The sequence below is a fragment of the Anser brachyrhynchus genome (genome assembly GCF_964034855.1).
Source record: "Anser brachyrhynchus genome assembly, chromosome: Z".
In the NCBI taxonomy this organism is placed as follows: domain Eukaryota; kingdom Metazoa; phylum Chordata; class Aves; order Anseriformes; family Anatidae; genus Anser; species Anser brachyrhynchus.
In genome coordinates this window covers 69,787,277-69,808,312 of record NC_137697.1, presented here as the reverse complement: position 1 = coordinate 69,808,312, position 21,036 = coordinate 69,787,277, and the positions used below count along the sequence as shown (strand labels likewise).

Below are 21,036 nucleotides of genomic sequence, written 5' to 3'. Positions count from 1 at the left end.
GACTTCAGACCTCTAGCTCCCTTTAAATTCAGTAGCTTTTCTGCAAACGTTGAACAAGTTTTGGCTCCACTGAAGAAACGGTAACTCTCATAACCCTGAACTGTCTTCTCTGCTTTGCCTGTGCTGGATGTGTAATGGCACCAGAGTTAAAATGCTCAGATTTAGACTAAATGAATGGAAATCAACACGCATAACTGATATGCAAGGCTGGGAGTTACCTAAACATTTTGTTCTGTTTAAAAACATTTTTCTGCTAGCTTTTTCAAAATTCCCAAGGATCTTTGTTTCCAGCCACCTTATCTAAACAAATCAAAACAAACTCTGTGCACGCATTCCTTGCTACCACAATAAGTGGCCTGCTCTTAACTTTTTTTCTTTTTTTTTTTTTCCTTGTATTTTTCCACCTTTTCTTTTGTGTTGGTTTGAGGAACAGCCTCAGCATGTAGGGTGATGGGTCATCTCAAGTGCTAACAATATTTTAAATCAGTCCTGGGGAAGTTTCTTCAAATCACTGTGTATTCACAGAGAGACAAGAGCGTGCATGGCACGTTTCCCATAGGGCAGCAGATGTAGGAATGCCCAGTTACCCCTTGGCTGTCCACCTCACAAGGGTAGCATGAAGCAGCTGAAGATGGTTTCAACAGGGCAAAGTGTTTGGGAGCAAGGATGAAGCCAGCTTGAATTACCTCAGCTTTACAGCTGCTCACTTACCTCCCCAGTGAGGGATGCTGAGACAAGCTTTAGACTTAAAAACCTCTGAAGAGTGGAGGTGAGAGGTTTACGGTGAAGTGGCTGTAGTATACGGCCGTAGGGATGGCACTGGGTGGGAGTGGTGGCACCAGTTGTCACAAGTTGTGTAGTTTTCACCCACAGCAAAAGTGTGTAGATAACCCAGTGATTTTGAGAGGAACTGAAAAAGTGGGGAAAAAACAAGAGGGGAGATAGTCTTTCCCTCTCTATGTGGTTTGCAGCAAATGTAAGTAATTTATCATTTCCAGTTCCTTATTGGCTTGCAAAAGTGGGCACAGATGAACAGCCAAATATTTACTGTAAATATATGAGAAACACAACTTCAGTAGGTGCAATGCTATATGACCTTCATAACTTGTTTTTTAAGATGTCATCTTTTCTTGAAACTTTGCACTGTTGGCTGATTGGCATTTATATCTCTGGCCCCAGTAATTTTGACAAGGTATTTTACACGTGCTGTGCTAGGAGTAGAAACCATGGCACGTGCCGCTTTCTCTCTGAATTGATAACGCCCCCAAGACCCAGTTTTTAGGGCAGTCAAGCGTACATACATCTTTTAAGAAGTTTTACCTGTTCAGCATGGGAAATGAGAAGGATGCACACATTTTTATCCCTTGGAAATGAGTTTCAGTCCAAGTAACATCAAGAGAGAGCCTCCAGGTATTCCTTGGGTTCGTTTGAGCACAAATTCTTGTTTTTTCCAAATAGTTAAGAGGTTTTGGATGTGCAAGTCCTACTCATACTACACAGCGTGGCTGCCAGCAGGAGTGCACGCTTACACAAGTGTGAGTACACACCGGAGGAGATTTCTTTCAGAAGATGCTTGAGCCTTCCTCCATCACAAGAAGACGGGTTCCCAACAGCAAGCAGGGACTAAGCCTGGTGCTGGTCTCTCCACCTGCGGAGCTGGGCAGCAGTAAGGCACGCCCCCAGCTCAGGATGCCCAGAACACGCCAAGCACTGGTGAAAAGCAAGAGCCCCACATGCTCCTATCAGGGCGTGACAGTTTCCTCTCGGAAGTTTATTTTGGTGGCCATTCTTGGATAATTCATTCTGAGCAGCTATTCTGCTGTCCGTGCTGCTGCATTTGTCTGAAGTATGGGTGCCTACCAAGGGGGCCGTGCCGGGAAGGAAAGTTTCAGAAAGTGAGCAAGCTGTCCTTGCAGCCTGTCCTCAGAAATTGGTTTTATTTCTGCCTGATTCTGGTTGTCTTTGTAAGAAGAACAGCAGGCCTGGTTACAGCACCAGGGGAAATTAAACTGACAGAGCCAATTTGTTCTCATAAAATAAATAGAAGTGGCCTTTGGGTTTAAAGCGTGTGATTTCCGCATCTGGAGGAGGAAGAACAATTAAGATAGCTCACCAGATTAAATTCTTTCTAATTGCCAGTTATAAACTTGCTACTGGAACATTAGGAAATATCCAACAAAACTATTTATTTTTTAAAAGTATTTTTATATTTATTATAGGAGGCAAGAAAGTCTTCTGTCAGGTTGGCTTCCTTTGCTACTTTAAGCAGATACACTGCCAAAAACTGAAAATCAGCTCACGAGCAGGCCAGGATCAGGGGTGGATTGTCACCTGCACAGAAAGCTGTCCCCCCTCTCCTGATCTGTGCTTGCTGCAGCCCATCACAGTACTTGAGGCCATGTGGAGAAGTTGGACACACGAGTTAGATGCAGTGGCATATGTGCCCTTAATTTGGGTTTTTAGATCTGACTCCCAGGCACAAGCCCAGAAATGCACAAATCCAGAAGGCTGGTTGGTGCTGGCATTTGCCTCTCAGCCCCTACGCTGAGACTGGGAGGCAGAGGAGGGAGTAGTACCACAGTATCACTCTTATTTAATGTGGTAGCGCTGAAGGATGGAGCAATTAGCTGAAAAGCCAAAGACCGCAGAACCAGTCTGTGACAGGGCTGACAACAAACTGGAGAGGTCTCTCCATATTTCCCGTATCTCTCTTGTTTTACACTGGATTTCTTGGATTTCTCTGACCTTTACCACCCATTGTTTATTTCTCAGCCGGTTTGGTGAGGTGGATTTGTAGAGGAGTTGTTATAAGTGTGAAGGAGATCCTTTGGATGTTAAGCAATCAGTGCCAGCCGCAAGCTCGAGCACCACTGCTGCCTCCCACAGCTCACGATGTGGGGCACTTTCCATTTTACAGTCCCAGCTAAATTTGGCTCGGGCAGATCTGTGGAGATAATGAAGTCTGAAGATAATGAGCTGAAATGGTGACTCTGGTCCCTTAAGACCTTCCTTTGTGTGCTGGCCAATTTGCAGCGTTACAGAGGAGAGAGAGATAACACTTGGTCTAAAGGGATTCACGTTGTGAAAAGATGGTTAGTACAGAGTGAGGGAAGTGAACACTTGTAGTATTTGTTTTTTCTTCCACTATTGAACATCTTCAATTTAGTTGCTACTGCTTAATCATGAGGTATAACACAGCAAACCCCTGTTTCCCCCACATTTTATAAAAATTCAGTGACTGCTTTGTTTAGCCATAACCACAATTTGCAACTGGCAGCTAAAACCCGAGATGACTTCTCCCAGACACAGCTGTGGCATGTGTTGTGCCCCACATGCAGCGCCTCATCACATACCTTCACCAGTGAGAGCTATTTTGAACTAAAGAAGTCTTTAGAAGTTCTGAGGTCCGTGCAGTAACCCTGGTGCCACCTGCATCCTTGTCTTTGGTTGAACTCCTGCTGATGCCTTTTTGCTGCCTGTACAGGTGGACCCCTGGCATGGACAGAGGCAGTCATGCAGACAGTTCTTTTCCAGCTTTTAGCCCTTCTTATTGAAAAGTTTAATTCAGCACTGAAACTGGATGTGACCTTCCATTCTGAGAGACACATTTGGCTGCAGACCTGAGCATCCTCAGATCTCTAGCCAAAAATAGGAGCTGCCTCCCTCACACTAGCTTTATATATAAACAGATTCAGGTACAGCTTTAATATGCATTTGCTGCAAATTTGGAAGATTTAGAGGCCTGAAACAGGTAAATCACTTTGATTTTCTTTATTATTATTATTTTTTTAGTAGTAGTACAGTAATTTATAGGATCTTTTAACTTTTGGCTAGTTTAATACATATCCCACATTTATTCTGAATCCATGCTAATGAATGAGAAATACTTCATAAAACACAATCACTTCTTCACAGTGTCCTAAGTAGAGAGATTTCACTGGAATAGAAATAGATCCTACTAAAAGAAAAGCAACACACAACATGTTCCGTGGCACAGGCTTAAAGACTGTTGTTTGCACCCAGGTGGTGACGCAGTGTGAGGCTAAGATCCCAGTGTGCTGCTCCTTTTTTTACAGATCCTGGGCCAGCCTCACTCTGTCATTTGTAATCTTGATGACTCCAGAAGACAATATGTGCTGATTGTGAATCTATGATGCTCGTACAGTCTCCATTGCATTTCAGTCTACATTCACTTTCTGCCTTTTGGTACGGAGATGTAGAGGACCCAGGGACACACAGTGCATAGCCATGCAGGAGGGGTGGCTAAAAACAAAGACATGTCAAGACTGCACATCAAGTTAGGAGGGATCACTTTAAAGTATTCATGGACCACTTTGAGATAGACTTCTGGTATTTTTATTCATTTCCTGATCATTCAGCCATTTCAAGTTTCTTTTCAGGCTTTTCACTGCAACCGAGAGAAGTATTTTTTAGAAGAAGCTTCAGGTTTTATTGGAGGAGACTAGGGTTTTAGGGAAATAAAACCAGCAAAACCCAACTTACTTAAAGTCAGCAGGAGTGGTGGGTATGAATTCTAGAGGGTAAAAAAGGTTGGCTCCTTATTTGTTTTGAGGCCAGTTGTAGCAGAAGGAGTTGGACAGGGTGCATCTGCTGCCTTATCTACTGAGCTACACCACTATCATGTACACAGGATCTTCATTATCAATAACCCACTTCATTTTTGCATCATAACGGTATTGTCAGGCAGTGTTAATCTTGTTTTCCAAAACAAACTGGAATGAGAAACAGGTGCTTTAAAAAAAAAAAAAAATCTATTTCCAAGCACAGCTCTTGTAGATTTCAATGAAAACCAAGTATCTGCTTGTCAAGTGGTCAGCTCCGGTGAGCCTGTAGCGAACAAGCGACTTGAGCACCATCTCCTGCACACCTGGGTAGTGCTCCAGTTACAGCCCTGTCCTCCACTGTCCTCCAGGGCATCTGGGGCTTTAGCTGGTCTATGGCATGAAGAGCACATAAGATAAGTGCCCTGTGATCTTCTGTTCCTTCACTGACTGCAGGTGGAGCAGGGTTACTTGAACTTTGTACTTAATCGATAAGGAGCTGTAGGAAATGCATTAAGAATCCATTTAGTTTAATAAAGAATTGAATTTCTCTCCAAGGTATTTATCCCTCCTCATTCTGTAGAATTCTTGGATGGTCTGTATGGAAATCAGGCAGTATTCCTTGTCTCTTTAGGCTCCACCATAGCCAGTCTAAGTTTTGTTTTGTGACAGGCATGTTGAGTGAAAATGGGCCTTTTCTTTCTTTTTCTGTGAGTACCTTATTTCCCTTCTGTTCTCATAGATTTATTCAACAGCTGACAAGAAGCTTCTTACCTACCCATTTTAAAACTGTAGAGATTTGCCTCACTTAGCATGGCTCAGAGAGGTGGCCAAGCATCAGGTGAAGTGAGCTACCACCACTTTCAAGGGTTCTCGTGCAAAAAATAGCAGTGCTGTTGGGTTTGGTCACTGCTGGTAGAGGATGCCTGTGCCCTTCCTCTGCTCTTGCCCCAGGTCGGATGTGACCAGTAGCTGTGCTTACATCCAGCACAACCTCCAGCTTGTTTTCGGCTGCAGTGGCACCATCAGCACCAAAACCCCAGCTGGTCAAACATTCTCCAGCTACACAGAAGCATGAAAGATGCACCAGCACGTTTCTTCAAACCTTCCCAGATTTAAATGCATGTTTTGATTTTTCTTCTAAACAAAGCAGCAAAGCAACAGGCAGAAGAACAGAAGCAGGAGGAATTGTCATCATCTGTAGTAATATATGTAAAGTCACCCTAAATTCAGGCCACCTAAACCCAAGGTCTCAGAGGGTGCATGGTCAGCACAGCTCAGCTTTTTAGTTTTAGCTATCAAACCTCCAGGAAAGCTAATCCAAGGGTACCCAAATGTCATAGCCTGCAGGCAGCAGCAGTGAACAAGTATGGTGCTGTAGGAAACACTGTGCTTTTTTTTCCCAGTCACCCCCCTTCTGATTTTTTTTTTTAACGTTCTCTATCTTCTGCTGTTTTACATGTGACTGACACATTTCCTGTAGCGCTGAGACCATGCCCTAGTCTGGGTCTTCTGAACCAGGAGGTTACCCAACATGCCCTAAGCATTTCAGCTCGTGTTTGAGCCCCTCCTGTGGAAAGAGCAGTCTATCCTTTCCTTTTTCCTAACAGGTAAAAACAGCTGCTAATTGCTGCATGGAGCTCGTGTCTTGCACAGCAGCCGTTCGTGTAATTGCTCCTTTCCAGTACAAAGCCAGCCACACGCTGTGTTGGTGATTGTGCCTCTCCCCCCTTCAAAATAAAATGAAAAAAAAAACAAGAAGAGAGAAAAAAAAAAAAAAAAGAAAAAAAATATATAAACCCCTGCTTGTGCTAGCTAGAAGCAGGTCCCTGGGTCTGCTGCTGCTGCCAGCTGAGTGAAGTCTCCTCTTCCCGAGCAGCCGGAACAGGCGTTTTCCTCCCAATACAGCCTCTTTGTGTGAATGGGCTGAGGGTGTGGGCTGCCTGGTTTTCTGAAGGCAGCCCTCCCTCAGCTTATAGCGTCACAGCCCTGAAACCAGCCCGCTGGAGAAGGAATTTGACCTAATGAGCCAAAAATAGTGGAGGCTCCTGTGGAAAACGGCATTTTCTGGTTTTGCTTCAGAGTTTGCAGGAACAGAAAGGGAGAGAGAAGGGGTAAGCTAAGATTTGTGACCTGTGGCTTGTGTCTTCATTGCACCTTTATCGTTTCAGAGAGGGAGGCGTATTTGAAATGATCAGTCACTTTTTCCTGTGATCGCTCTGGAATTCACTGCTCTGTGGCCGGTCTGCTCATTGTAACACTAGGCAGAGCTTTCTGAAGTTTTCAACTTTCTATTCATGTTTGATACAGTACGATATTGGTTCTGGAGGTTAAAAATACTGTTTTCTGTATTTTGTGTGCATGTGATAACCAGAAAAACCATCCCCACATTCAGAGTCTTATTCTTTAGACAGTGCCAGCAAAATCTTTCAGCTGAATCCTTTGGTTGTTCGGGGGGTGTGCTGCTCACTGCTCGGGTGTGTTATCCTCCTTGCCACTGCAAAACGAGCTTCAAGATGATAAGAGTATCTGTTCAGCCTCGTCATCTGGTTGTTCAGCACTGGAGGAAGTAAAGCACGGTGCCGTGAGCAGCCACTGGCTTCTGCAGCACTTGGTGCAGGCTGTGGCACTCAGGTGGTGCCTCTGTGCCTGCTCCCAGACAGCACAGTCTTAAGCTTCCAAGAAATGAGAAGGGGTATTTTAGGGTAAAAGCCAAGGCGGCGCGAACTTTTCTTCTAGATCGTGCTTTTGGTTTTATGTACACAGACTCCGTAGCCAAGTCTCACGCAGTCACTTCAGATAGCGAAAGCAGCTGCGGTTTGTACAGCAGACTAACAAACAACGCTCCTCGGAGCTGATCTGGTTAAACCATTTTTGTCTGGTCTCCCTCTCCTCTAACGCAGCCTGACCCAGAGCATGTCAAACATCCATACAGAAACGTGAGGTGCTGTTTGCAGCTCAAGGGGGAGCCTTTTCAAGTCTGTTTGAAAGACCTCCAAGCAAGCATTTCCTATCAGATAGCAAACTGTCTGAGAAGTAGAGATGACAGCAACCCTTTATATAACAGCTCCCTTGACTACAGTGATCTTGCCAAACATTAAATGAATTAACCAACATTTACTTAACTTTTCTGTGATTAACAAAAAAGGAAACCCACAGCCAAGGGGCTGGAGCAATCAGACTTCTCAAACAGCAGTTCAAGCAGGAATAGCCCGTCCCATTTGCACCATTTTACCCCACCATTATCTTGATTCTCCACTTGCTGAAAGGGCAAGTGATGAATGTCTTAACCGAATAATGTCCTAATGTAGTCCAGATGTGCTGTAGGTCATTTAATCAGTGGCTTTTCAACAGAAAAAGAAGGAATAATGAGTCTTTGGTTGGAAGAGGGGAGGGGAGCAGGGGCAGAGGGATGGGATGTTGTAGGTGCTGAAAGGGAATGCCTTGTTCCCTGAGATTTCTTAACTGTCTTTTTCCCAAATAAAGAATTTGAAAAAAAATCCAATCCCAGTCTCACTTTCACTGAAATATTCACCTTCAGGTGATAGTGAGATGACTATAGTGGTTCGTTTGTGTTATGAACAAAGTTCAGATGCAGTTGCTAACTGCTCACAACCCCTAGCTCACATAAGAGGTCATATTTTTAGCCTGGGGACAGCAATGGCATGTAGAGAATTTACCAACATCCTCCTTCCTAGAAACTGTAGACATATGGTTTCTTACTAGTAAAACTGTTCTCTAGAACTTGTGAAGTCTGGCTTCCTTTTATGTTAAATTTTACAAAGTTACTGGCAGTTGCTGAAATGGTGGGTTAAACTCCCCTGGTCATCTTGGCTACGTTGGATCCGTCATTTACTGATAGTGATTTTTGTTTTGTGGGTGTGTGTTTTTGAACGGGTATTTTTATCCATGTGCCATCCAGAAAGTTAGATTACATACATGCCCCTAAAGGAGGAGCTATATGGATTGCACTCCACCAGAGTGGGAAGGTTTCGTCTCTTGAGAAAAATCTCTAGCTAGCAGCCCAAGTGCTGCTGTCACTGTGTAATGTTTCTGGTAAAGGAGAGTGGAGTGAAAGGACTGCAGTGTGGTAATTTCCTGAAGGACTCTGGAGTGTTGTGGTACATCTGAGAGTGTGTCTGAGGGGAGGTGGCGTGTCTGGCTCCTGGTGGAAGTGGCTTCTCTCCCCACTCGTGTGTGCAGCACAGCTATTGGCAGGGTCTTCAGTTACATCCTGTGATCACCATCATGTTTGCTGCTCCTCCACTTATGTAATTCAAATGGTTTTTGAGCTAGAGCTAGATTAGATTTCCCTCTTTGTTAATATCCTCTCAATTTACCTTTGGTAATGTGTTAGTGATCTGCTTTTGGCTGAGTCTGGAGGTAACAGCCTAAAGTAAAGTAGATTTTGCGTAGAGCTAAATATAAATTTGGATCATTTTAAGCTGCTACATACACTGAGAAGTCTTTGTAGAGAGTTAGGGAGGGGAGTAACCCCATTTCCTTGAAAAAAAACTATGGAGAAGACAATCCGTGGACCACACAACCCTGTTGGCTGGTCCAGCTCCGATACCCTAACCCTCACAAGGCTCGCTGCCTGCAGTGAAATAACCTTTGTCCTGCTGTTTGTGCTCCAGGAGACCCAGGCTACCAACGCATGAGAGGTGCTGCACAGTGCACTTACTTTGGCACACCTTTGTTTAAGCAGATTTTCCTGTGATGGGTCTTAAACTAATGGAGGAGAGCACCTGTAACAAGTCCTACTGATAGAGCCAAAGCATCAGTAATAATTCTTAACCTTCTGCAGCTCCCAAAGAGAAATAGATGTTTAGCCTTCTTTGCCCACATTTCTGGGCATGATTTGTTCCCTGAGCCCTCTCTGCATCCTGACCCCTAACTGTCAGACTCCAGCCAGTCTTGAGCAGTCCTGCCCTTTACAAGTGCAACAAGTTAGGCTTTAGGAAGTAGTTAAAGGCAGTACAATGTCCAGCAGGTGGCATTTATGAAGCAGAGAGGTGACAGAAAGTGAAAAAAATGTAACTTAAGCTTCGGTTCCAGTGGTTTGTAGGTACTTGCTTCAATTAAGGCATTCAAGTCCTACTATATTGCCCTTGAAAGTAAGCAGTGAAAGCACTCCAGCATAGAGAGATCATGTATCTTTGTTCAGAAAATGCTGTTTAGTCCATTTATGAAAGATTTGCAGAACAGCATCGGCCAGTGAAAGAATCTGTATCATCAGAAGACTTCAATTTAATACTAATATATGTCAGAAAGCCTCCCTGTGAGCGTAGAGCAGGTTTATCTCTGTTCCTGTATGTGTTAAAACAGTTTCCCAGCTTCCCAGCAGCGTCAGATTTGCTTGGAGAACAAGTGAACTGTGTGGCCTTTTGTCTCCGTTTGCTGCCTTCCTCCTGCCTCTGCCTAACCCAAATTCCTTCCTGAGGATCTCTCTTTCTCATGTACCAAAAAATGATTAATATGTCAGTATTTTTCTCTAGATTTTGCACTTACAGGGGATGGTTGTGGCTCCATCCTTTAGATGGAACAGGAACCCTCCACCCCTTGATGAAAAGACTAAGGAATTTTGGAAATCCCCTTTTGTCATTGTTTTATGTGCAAGTGACCATAAAGGTCACCCTTTCCTTGCGCTGACATTGTCTGGATGGGCTAGAGAGTATTAAAAGCAAGGCTTAGTTTAGTGTCCTTTCCACTCCCTGCTGGGATTAGATCATGCTTTACCAGAGCAATTGTTCCATCCTTCATGTGTGTTAGAAAGATTTCAGCTGCAGAATTTTGTGAAGCTGTGATTTTTCATGCATACATTCAGAAGACGTATTCTGTGCAATTCAGTGTCTATGCTGGGCACTCTGTTAAGCAGAATGTTTTCCTATACTTTTTCAATTGTCTCTTTTTTTTCCCTCTTTCTTTTAAATGAAACCAGAGGCTGGGCACAAAAGAGTACTGCTGGCAACAGAGCCATGAGCTCCGAGCTCAGACCCATGAGCAGGGAGGGGAGCCTGGCAAGCGCACTCTGGAAGTTTAACAGCTCTTGGTCAAAGACCTCAGCTGTAAAGAAGAAATTCTCCTTTTATTCCTTAGAGATTGTATCATACCTTGTACTCCCTGCCATGCAGCAGGCAGTTTTCTGATTGTGTAATGCTGATTGTGTGCTAGTTGGTTGCAGTGCTCTTCATTTCCTACAGCAAACTGTTGCACTTCCCTAGGTAGCAATGGAGACTCTGCAAATCAAATACCCCAGCTGTTGGAAGCTTTCATTCTTGGTTCTACAAAGACAAATTTTAGAGAAAGCCAGGGAAAAGTAAGCCTTATGAAAAACATGGAACCAAGTTAAAAAGTAATAGTTTTCATTCAATAGTAGAATCATTGTGGTTGATTGCTATGCTAATGTGTATTGACCTGGAGTCTGGCGCTGATGCATGTGCTGCTCTACTTCAGGTGTGTTTTTAGGCCGACCTACGTTAAAAAATGCCAGAGTGGTGCAGAGAACAAGAGAATGGTCTTTTGAATGCAGTTCTTGTAACTGAAATCTTATTATCACCCATCTGCTGGTCTCTTGAGTACTGGGAGCTCCCCATCCTTCCAGTGTGCGAAACTCTCTTCTCCAGTTCATCAGGGCATCCTGTGTTCTGGATGGTGGTAGAAAATGGGGTTGGTGGAGTGTGGCAGCACCAAACGATGCTGCTGTTTCTGAATGAAAGTTTAATCACAGCTTCCTGCAATTTCAGATTTGCATCTTGGTCGCTTTACAACTGAACAGGGCTTTCACGGTGAAGCTAACCAGCCACACAAACATCCAAGGCTGCACGGCTTGGGTATTTTGCCTAATGCCAGCTATGTAACCATCATTCTTTAATGATGTTTATTTTTTTACTGGAGGTGATATTTCTGCTAATTCTGCAGCTAGCAGCCTTTTTTCCCTAAATATTCATTTCCATATAAATCACTTTGTCCTGGAGGTGCTTCATGCAGTTACAATTCCTTGCAGGAATGAAAATATTTAACAAAATGTAATGGGCTTTTTGGTTTGGTTTTGTTTGTTTGCTTGTTTTCCAACAGCTGCACAAGCATTTAATTTCAAAATGGAAGGTATCTGTTTTTCTTGACTCGGTAGCAATAATTGAAATCCAGTCAGTAGGACTGCAAATTCTTCACAGAGAGACCGGATCTGTATTTTTAAGAAATAAGAGAAAATAATTGGCTTAAAGGATCAGGTGGCTTCTTACCTGGGGGAAACTGCTTCCAATTTACATATCTTGGAGTCAGTGAGAAGTAATAAAGGTTATTCCAAAGGTGGGTCCTGGCTTGCCCAGGAGAAGCATCAGCAGTTTTTTCACTGAGGGCACAGAAAATACTGGAGCTCTAGAGACATTCATTACTTGTTCATCATTAAAATATCGTACCATGTCTCATATGCTCATCATTAAAGTATTCATATTTCTTTTTTTTTTTTTTTTTGCGACACTTTTCTCCATCCTTAACTTATTACACCAGCAAAAGAAAATTCGACTTTGGTTTGATTAAAGAGTCCTATTGTGCATCACATGGGGAAGCTGAAGTCTATGGCTCAGCTGGAATGAAAAAGAATATTGCAAAGCTTTTCGCATGCTTTCTGAGCAAACACAATCACAACTCCTTCTCTAAAACAGACAAAAAACAACAACAACAACAACATATGGAAAAACCACTCAGAAAATGTCACACAGCAAGCTCTCCAAGTAGCAACTTGTTTGGGCGCTGTATCTCCGCATCCTTTATTGCTCTCTGTATTCCAGAAGAGCCCCCCACAGCTTTTTAGAGGAAATTAGTGTGAAGCTGCATTGATTGTAGACTGTGCTCTGTGGTTTCTGAAATGCTCAGAAGATGAACCAGCTTTCATAAAGAAAATTTGCCCATTGTACTGCCTGGCTACCTCAGTCAAGTCTCTGAAGAGCATAGCCAGCTGCTCACAAAGCACATCATTTTTGACACTGAACACTAGCGAATTTTAGTCATCAGAAATGGTTTGCCTTCCTGATTTGAGGACACCCTGTACTGCTCTGTGTGAAGAACAGGCCAGGTTTTGCTTTTGTGTGCAAGTAAAATTATGAATCGAACTATTCAAGGTAGTGCCAGCATGCGTCTGACAAGTCCTGAATTCAACAACATTTGGCAGAAGGATTTGGGGATTTTTTTTTCTGATATTTGAATTTTATCCAATCTCATTCAGTGAAAAAGCATAATTTGCTTGGGATAATGTTTTCTGTGGTATTTTCAAAACCCTGAGGAGTAAGTATAAAAATATCATATGGAAAAATAGGATATTTTCACACGAGAACAAGAAGACAACAATTTTGTGTGTGTGTGTTTGTTTTTTTAATGTAAAGATGCAATTCTTTTAGGGAGTGTGAGTAGCAGTCCCCAGTCCTCTCCTTGAGTCCACCGTCATCAGCTGCATCCCTTCCAGTGTTTGGTTTGAAGGGCCTGCTTCTTCAGAGTGGTGTCTGCAAGTCCTACAGTCCTGTCCCTGCAGCAACAAGGGGATCACCATTTTTCGGAGCTAGAGCAGTGGCAGCTGCCCCATGAGACCCTGTGGGAATGAATGGAGGTGCACGTCTGGCGAGAGGCAGGAGCCATAACAGTGTTTTGGGCTGTGATTCCCATCTAGAAAGGGGTGGGATGGTGGCACCTTTCTCAGCATCCATTTGCATGGTAGTGAACGAGCAGTGAAGTGCTAGCACCTCGACTCTAGCACTGGGGTGGAGCTAATATGATGTTGCTTTTGCTTCTCTTCCCCATTAAGAACTGCAAAGCTCTCGTGCCATACCATTCTTCCACAGAGAAGAATGACGAAGGACTTGCTGCTGTAAGGGAGAGCGGATCGGACCCTGTCTTGGCTGGGAGGTTTCCTGATGGACAGGGTGACTGTCTGGGAGCACTGAGGTGCAGACATCTTCTGTATCTTCGCAGTACCTGGGATGGGGTCCATCTGCAATACAGATGGTGGACGTTTCTTCAAAAGGATGAGCTGAATGGAAAGAGACGCTCTCTTGAAGTTTTGCCAGAGTCGACCCCCTAGCAAATCCATCATCTGATTCCTTCTCCCTTGCAAAGAGAGATCAGAACAGCAGGCCAAGACAGTAGAAGAGGATTCACATCAGCAGGGAGGTGTGGATTAGTGAGTCAACCATGTGCAAATGTGTTTCTAAGTTATGCTTCCCTACTAAAACTCCTAAAGGCACGGTGAGCCCAAGGGTTAGCTCCCAGAACTGAAGAGAAAGGGCTGAGCAAAGCATCGGTGCAGTGATCAGATGATGGGAGGAGAAGCAGGGGCAGAACAGGACCTCTCCAAAGGAAAATGAAACCTGAAGAAATGGGAAGTCCCCAGTGCTAGCGCTGCCAGGAGACCAACAGTATCAAAAGCAGTTGTGAAAACTTGGCTGGAGTGATTGGTAGAAGCCCACGAAAAGGAGTCTGTATTTTAGATTTTTTAATCTATGAAATGTTTTTAATTTAATGTTTAGTCTTTTCCCTTTTTTGTGCCATGATATTGCTTGGGAAGAATGTGGACATGGCTCAGAAGGACTGCCTCCCACTTGGTATCACATGCATTTTCTGTTGGATCAAACAAAGGAAGGCACTGGCAGTACATTTGCTGGGTCTTGCTACAAGTCCACCCACAATTTTTTTCCTCCTAAAAGAGCTAAATGCCCAAACACTTACACTTTTGTAGATGAAGAATTCAGCCAAGAAGGAAGTATGCTAATAATTCCCTAAGCTGCTAATAACTGCAGTTTACTAAAGTGCAGCAGCATTGTACAAATGGCACTAATTACCCTGTTGCATCTTGACTTAAACAGAGGGAAATCAAAGCACATTCAGAGAGGGTGTAAATATAACAGTAACTTCTGAAAAAACAGGGGCTAGATGAGCAGTCTATGGGAATCGCTGCGAAGGCGGTGTTGCTGGCTGCAGCACAGCTGAATGCTGGCCTTTCCCCACTTACAGGCCCTCCATCTGTAATGGTGTGGGCTTTGAGACGCCTCCTCCCTGTGGGCAGCAGATACAAAGGTGGTGGTGCGGGGCAGCAGCAGCCCCCTGGCAAGCTCTCCTCCTCGTGCCAAGCAGCCCCGGCGGGGCTGCAGCCTCCCAGCCTCCTCCCACCACCGTGTCCTCACCCCGACGTGTGCCGCTTTCCCAAACCCTTCCAGCTGGCTCTCCTGACCAGGCTCTGTCTGGAAAATTGTATTTTGTCAGCTGTGTCCATAATTTGATGGTGGATTGACTTCTGCTTCTCACAGGAGTGTCTGGAGCATCCCCTCCTTGTCATGACCTCCTCACAGTGCCCCCCAGATTCTGCAAGAATGTGTGGAGGGAAAACTGGGGCCTTTTTTTAATTATACTTTTTTCCTTCCTCCACTATTCTTCCCTAGTTTGCCCTCCTGCTGAGAGCCCTTCCCTGCTCACAGTTATTAATCCCTGTCAAAGAAAGTCTCCTTCCCATGAGTAGCAATGCTTCCTCATAGGTTTTACTGCATAATTGTCTGGCTTACTGGATAATTACATGTGCCACACTAATTGCACAGACACATGCACTTTCAGAATTACATACTGTCATAATTGTGTGCCCTGATTAGACAGTTGCGTCTATATGCCTTAATTGTGAGCTATGGATTGCAGCTATGATGAGAGGACAGGCTTTTACTCATTAAAAAAGCAGCTGATAAAATACTTTGCCTTTGGTTCAGTTCCCTAAAGGTAGGGTGAATACCCACACATGATGAGACCTGAAAGGGTTCGTACATCGGTGCAGTGAGTAGGCATGCATTAGTGCCTGGGGTCTCAGGGGCATCTCCGGGAGTATGCCTAGCTCCACGGCAAGCAGGTACCAGAAGCAGAGTGCCAGCTCTGCCTGTGCTCTGCAGGAGCTGTGTTTCATTGCAGAGCTTCTTTATCTCATTTCCTGCCTGCGCTGAAGATGTGCTGTTGTGGCTGCAGAGGGCATGCAGTTCCAGTGTCACAAGTGGCTTTGATCCATCTGATTAGAAGCTAATGTTAGCAGGAGCACGATGGCATACTCATTGCTGGTGTGAAGGGGGACAGCCAGCAGACCTGCACTGAAGCTTATGTCCCTTTGTGCATACCACTCCAGGTAGCAACATGCTCTGTTTGGCAGCAGTCAGACAGGGGAGATTTAAACCCAAAAATCAGAAAGGAATTGCAGTCTTAGTCCTGTCACTTGAGTGCCTGTTGTGTCATGACATCAGGAGCATCGGAAGCAAATCGAGAGCATTTCTTGTGTTTTCAGGTTAAAAGAAAGTTTATTCTTCCATTCCGGCTCATTGTTCTGTATTTGCTTGCAGAAAATCTGATTGCTTGAATATATCCTTATTAAGACTGAATAAAAAACTGACCCTTGTTAGATATATAAGTGGTGAAAAATGCACTAAGCTTGAAGAAGAGCACTGGTAGAAACTCCAGCTGGAGAATCTGTAGGTTCAACAGAAAGTGCAATGAAAGTAGAAGCAGTTAAGTATGCCATGTAAAATGTGTAGACAAAAGCAAGTTGTTTGTTTTCCCAATGTTTAAGCACAATTAAGAAGATGTCTAATGGTTGAAGCCAGCATTATCTTCAACTGTGTATAATTGCATAATTAGACAGAAAACTCTTTCAAAGTGCTTTTAGGAGGAGAGCTCTTCTTTCTGCCTGGCTGAAATTCCTCAAGGTGTGCCCAGTGTGTTTTACTGCCCATAAAAACCCAGAGGCAATGTGATTGTTCAGGTGGCTGGTAAGAGCCGTTGTGCTCCTGATTGTTTTCTGCTTCAGTATGTACTAATGGCAAGGGCAGGGGTGACCAGCCTGCAAGAGTGCCCTTGTTGGGGAGCTGGTGTGTTCAGGGGGTTTGATCAGTGCTGTTTGCTTCCCAAACCCGTATTTCGGCAGTGGTACTACATAAAAACACATGTGAAAAAGGAGCCAGAGACCTCAGATACCAAGTTTCTGTTTTAAAGCCTTAGACAAAGTGAATAATGTGCCACATTCGGTTGTTTTCAGATTGTACTGTGTTCTGACAACAAGTTACCAACTTCTCCCAGAAAAATAATGTTGGAAATGACCTTTTCTTTTCTTTTGGCATTTTCTTTGCTTTTCAGCAGTAAAGAATTATTGAGGAATTCATTGATGTGTTAACACATCAGAATTAATCAGAATAATGCAGAATTCTCTCAGTCTTTGCTCACAGGAAGCTGAGTGGGCTGCTTGATGGGTAAAATCTACCCATACCAGAACAGAAGTCATGTTTCTTAAAACACCCTCCTTGAGAGCAGAGGCAAGACAGCATAGGGAAATACGAGTCCGGCGTATCTGTATTGCAGATCAAAGCCGTGGGAGGGAGCAGACCATGACTCTGGTCCCTGTTGTGCCTGCTGCGGTGGTCTCCATGCCGTGGGAGTCGAGAACTCTTCCCGTCTCCCAGGTCCAGTTGCATGAGTGTTTCCGTGTGGGCTGGAGAAAGACCCCGTTTTTTCCAGCACCATGTAATTTTACCCTGTGTTTGACGACCAGGATCAATCCACTGAGAAATGAACATCCCCTGGTGTTGTCCCATCCTTTTTAATGTGGGATGAGTTGCCTACTCTTTCTGCATGCTAGCATCTGTTTCTGAAAAACGGGGGCAGTGATACTTTTCATCTGTGGAAGCATTCTGAGATTTTCTTTAGGTGTGGAATACATTTTTACAATACCAGGGATGATGGGAGCTGTGTGCTGCCTGTGCAAACCTTTGAAGAACCTAAACTGCCAAGTCATTAGTAACTTGTAGATGCAGAGCTCATTTTTAGTGTCAGACCTGAACACAGACATAAAATAATGACCAAGTGAAGATGACAACCAGGTGGGAAATACTTAAATGAAAGATTGCTGTTGTTTTAGTCTTTTGTCCAGTTTATTGTAAGGTAACTTTCATTTTTTTTTGTAAGTATTAATGATTTGCCTTGCCTTCTAATTCTGTGAAGGGCTGCTTTAATCTCAAGTTTAAAAAGCATTAGGATTTGCTTTCCAGATGGTGTTTACTCTGTGTAAAATAAAATGCTTCTTTTTTTGGACTTCGTCATAGTTTTGTTCTCTTTTATTTTAGAAATCTTCCCGAAACCCAGAGGATGACATCAGGTTAAAAAAAAATAGAGACCAAAACTGTGCCAATTTTTTGGAGCCGGCTACTGTGCTTGCTGCAAAGGAAGAGAAAATGGAAATTGAAGTTCCAGTTTCTGAACATAAAAGCATCACCACAGTGGCTTCACCAAATCCTGTAGACAATCCAACCCACTTTTTTTCTCCTGCTGCCAGCCACAATGGACTTAAGGACAGGCATGAATCTCTGGACAGTGAAGTTGCTAAAGAGATCAGATATCTAGATGAAGTGCTGGAGGCAAACTGCTGTGATTCTGCCACAGATAATACCTTTAATGGGACATCCTCCCCTGAACCAAGTGCTGTGACCATTATGGATGGCTCAGGAGCATCTGTTAATGTCCCGAATGATTCAGTACCCAATGAAGGGGAAGGAAATGTAGCTGATAAGCAGGCACCCTTGGTAGTTGAACCACATGAAGATAGTGTAACAGATGAGAACCTGAACTCTAATGGACATTCATTGAAGGAAGACATTAGGGAGAGCCTGAAGATGCCAGGAAGTCCTACTTCTTCAAACAGTTCTAGAAGATCTTCTAAGGATGGAGAAGCAACTTTTACAACCCTTAAGAAAGAGGCTAAGTTTGAACTACGAGCTTTCCACGAAGACAAAAAGCCCTCTAAGCTCTTTGAAGATGAGGATGAGAAGGAAAAGTACAGGGTCCGCAAAGTGAGACCATCAGAAGAGATGATGGAACTTGAAAAGGAAAGAAGGGAACTCATTAAAAGCCAGGCTGTCAAGAAAAACCCCAACATTGCCGCCAAATGGTGGAATCCTCCCCAGGAGAAGACCCTGGAGGAGCAACTGGATGAGGAGCATCTGGAATCCCACAAGAAGTACAAGGAGCGCAAGGAGAGACAACAGCAGCAAGGTGCAACACCAACATCCCCCAAACAGGTCAGCTGCTCCTTTGTACCACCAGAGCCAGTGAATATCAAGAAAGAGGATATTGTCACAGAGCAAATTGATTTCTCAGCTGCCAGAAAGCAGTTCCAGCTGATGGAGCATTCAGGTCCATCTCAGGGTCAGGTCCCACCAAGGCGGTCAGGAACACCCAAGATGTTCTCCATCAAACCCTTCTACAAAAGCCTCAATCCTTCACCTGTAGACAGACCGCTGTCCACTGTGACAAGACCCGTTTCGGTGTACGGGCAAATGGGACAACTTGAGGGTAGTGATGTCACTGTTGTCAAAGCACAGAAGGTCTCCTGTACTTCAGAGGATGACACAAATACTCAGAGTAACACTGCTGACCCCATGAGAGATTCACCATGTAGTGATAGCTCCAGAGCTGGACAGGCATCAAAACTGTGGGCAGAGGATGGAGAGTTCATGAGTGCAAGAGCAGTCTTCACGGTGGTGAAGGATGACGGGCAGGGCGTGCTAGACCAGCTCCCGAAGTCAGCCAGCGCCTCCTCACCCCCTGAGGAGCTCGACTCTGGTTTGGATGACCTGTCTGTAAGGTCTCAGGATACCACCGTTCTGGAGACCCTTTCCAATGACTTCAGCATGGACAACATCAGTGACAGCGGTGCCTCCAACGAGACCATGAGCGCCCTGCAGGAAAGCTCACTGGCTGATTTCTCCCTGCCACAGACCCCACAGGCCGACACTCCGGCAGAGTGCAGGGACGAAGGCATCTCCAAATCTTTCAGTGAGCCGGGATGTGACTCGCTCTCCTCCACTTTGGCAGACTCCATGGTGATCGATGACCAGCTGGAGTACCACGCTGGCCTGCTTGTTCAAAATGCCATCCAACAAGCCATAGCTGAGCAAGCAGACAAGGCAAACTGCAAGGAAGAAAAGATCCCAGCAGAGCAGGAGATCTCTGTCAAAGAGCAGGCAGCTGCCATGAGGCTAGCTCCAGCCTCCAAGGAGCAGCAGAACCTGATGTTTGAGCCACCCCAGGTATCCTCACCTGTTCAAGAAAAAAGGGACACCATACCAAAGACATCAAAAGAGGAAGACTCAGGACTCAGGGAAGGGAAGAGTTTGCAGCAGTCGCCTGCGTACTCTGCCACCCAGCCATTCCTTGTGGAGGAAAACAGGCATGAAGTCAGCTACTTCAGCAAGTATTCAGAGGCAGCTGAGCTGAGGAGCACTGCCTCCATCCTTGCCACACAGGAGCCTGAAGTGACCGTGGGCCCTTTCAAGTTACGGTCGAGGAAGCAGCGGACTTTGTCAATGATAGAAGAAGAGATCAGAGCTGCCCAGCAGCGAGAAGAGGAGCTGAAGAGGCAGCGGCAAGGTATGCAGGTGGCACCCAGCCCTGTTATGAAGAGCGCACCAGCCCTGCCCACCAGAACAGTGTCTTACAAAACCGCACCAGGTAAGCACCCAAAGCATCAGAGGGAAAACAAAATATGCCAGTAGGGTCGGGTCAGATTCAGTTTTATGCCACTTTTGGTTGAATATAATGTTTGCTTTAGAGGGGGTGGGAGGGTTGTCATGATTTCATCTGCCTGGAAACTGCAGCATTCAAGCCAGGAGGAGGGCTTGTGACAACACAGCTTTTTGTCTGTGAGGACACCTGGCGCAGAACTAACTTATGTACCTTACTGATCATTATTAGAAAATGATGCACTGTGTTCATCCCCTGCCGTGTTGTAGCATGACATGTTTATCGCTGTGCTGCTCAAATCACCCAAAATGAAATTTAGGATCGTCATGAGGAAGGAATGCAGCATTTTTTGCAGCTATGTGGCTATGTGAAAGATGAGCATACAAGGCCTGTTTGAACAGACTTTCTGCAAGTCATTAAGGAAGTGCTAAGGTTGTTGAGATTTCCAGATTTTGCATTAGATTTCTTTTTGTGTGTGTGTTTTGCTGTTTATTGTCAGGTATTACTTGGCTTTCTTAGAGAACTTTACATGGTAAAAAGATCTCCAGAGCTTTGCAGAGCCATGCATTTCATTTGATGTCATTCACTACTGAATTAAACAGGTGTCTCAAACAAAGTGTTTAATAGATTCAGTAGAAGTCCTCTTCTGCCTCATCAGCTTCTGGTTCCTTATGGTGGCTTGCATTCATAACAGTTACAGTGTAAATCTCTCTCCCTTTCCCCTTTCAAAAATAAAATTAAGCACTCATGCCTTCTTAAGACATCAAAAAAACTGAAATGGAAAAAAAAAAACCACAAACAGAAACACATGCCAAGCTCATTTCTGTGTAGTGATTTTTGAGTATAGATTTCTATACGCTTTGCAAGCACTTGGAAGTTTTTATTAACCATGGTCATTGTGAAGAAGCATTAATTTTACCCAGAGTGCTTAAATTCCATCCTTATT

General features: G+C 44.4%; 1 protein-coding gene across 13 annotated transcripts in view; it reads left to right on the top strand.

The window, feature by feature from the left end:
• Positions 1–21,036, top strand: part of PALM2AKAP2 (PALM2 and AKAP2 fusion) — a 257,742-nt gene that overhangs the window by 218,986 nt on the left and 17,720 nt on the right. For all 13 annotated transcript variants that reach the window (XM_080573326.1, XM_080573327.1, XM_080573329.1 and 10 more), the window contains one exon: positions 17,696–20,078. In XM_080573326.1, coding sequence (XP_080429452.1) covers positions 17,696–20,078 — 2,383 coding nt within the window. The remainder of the gene's footprint in view (positions 1–17,695; positions 20,079–21,036) is intronic.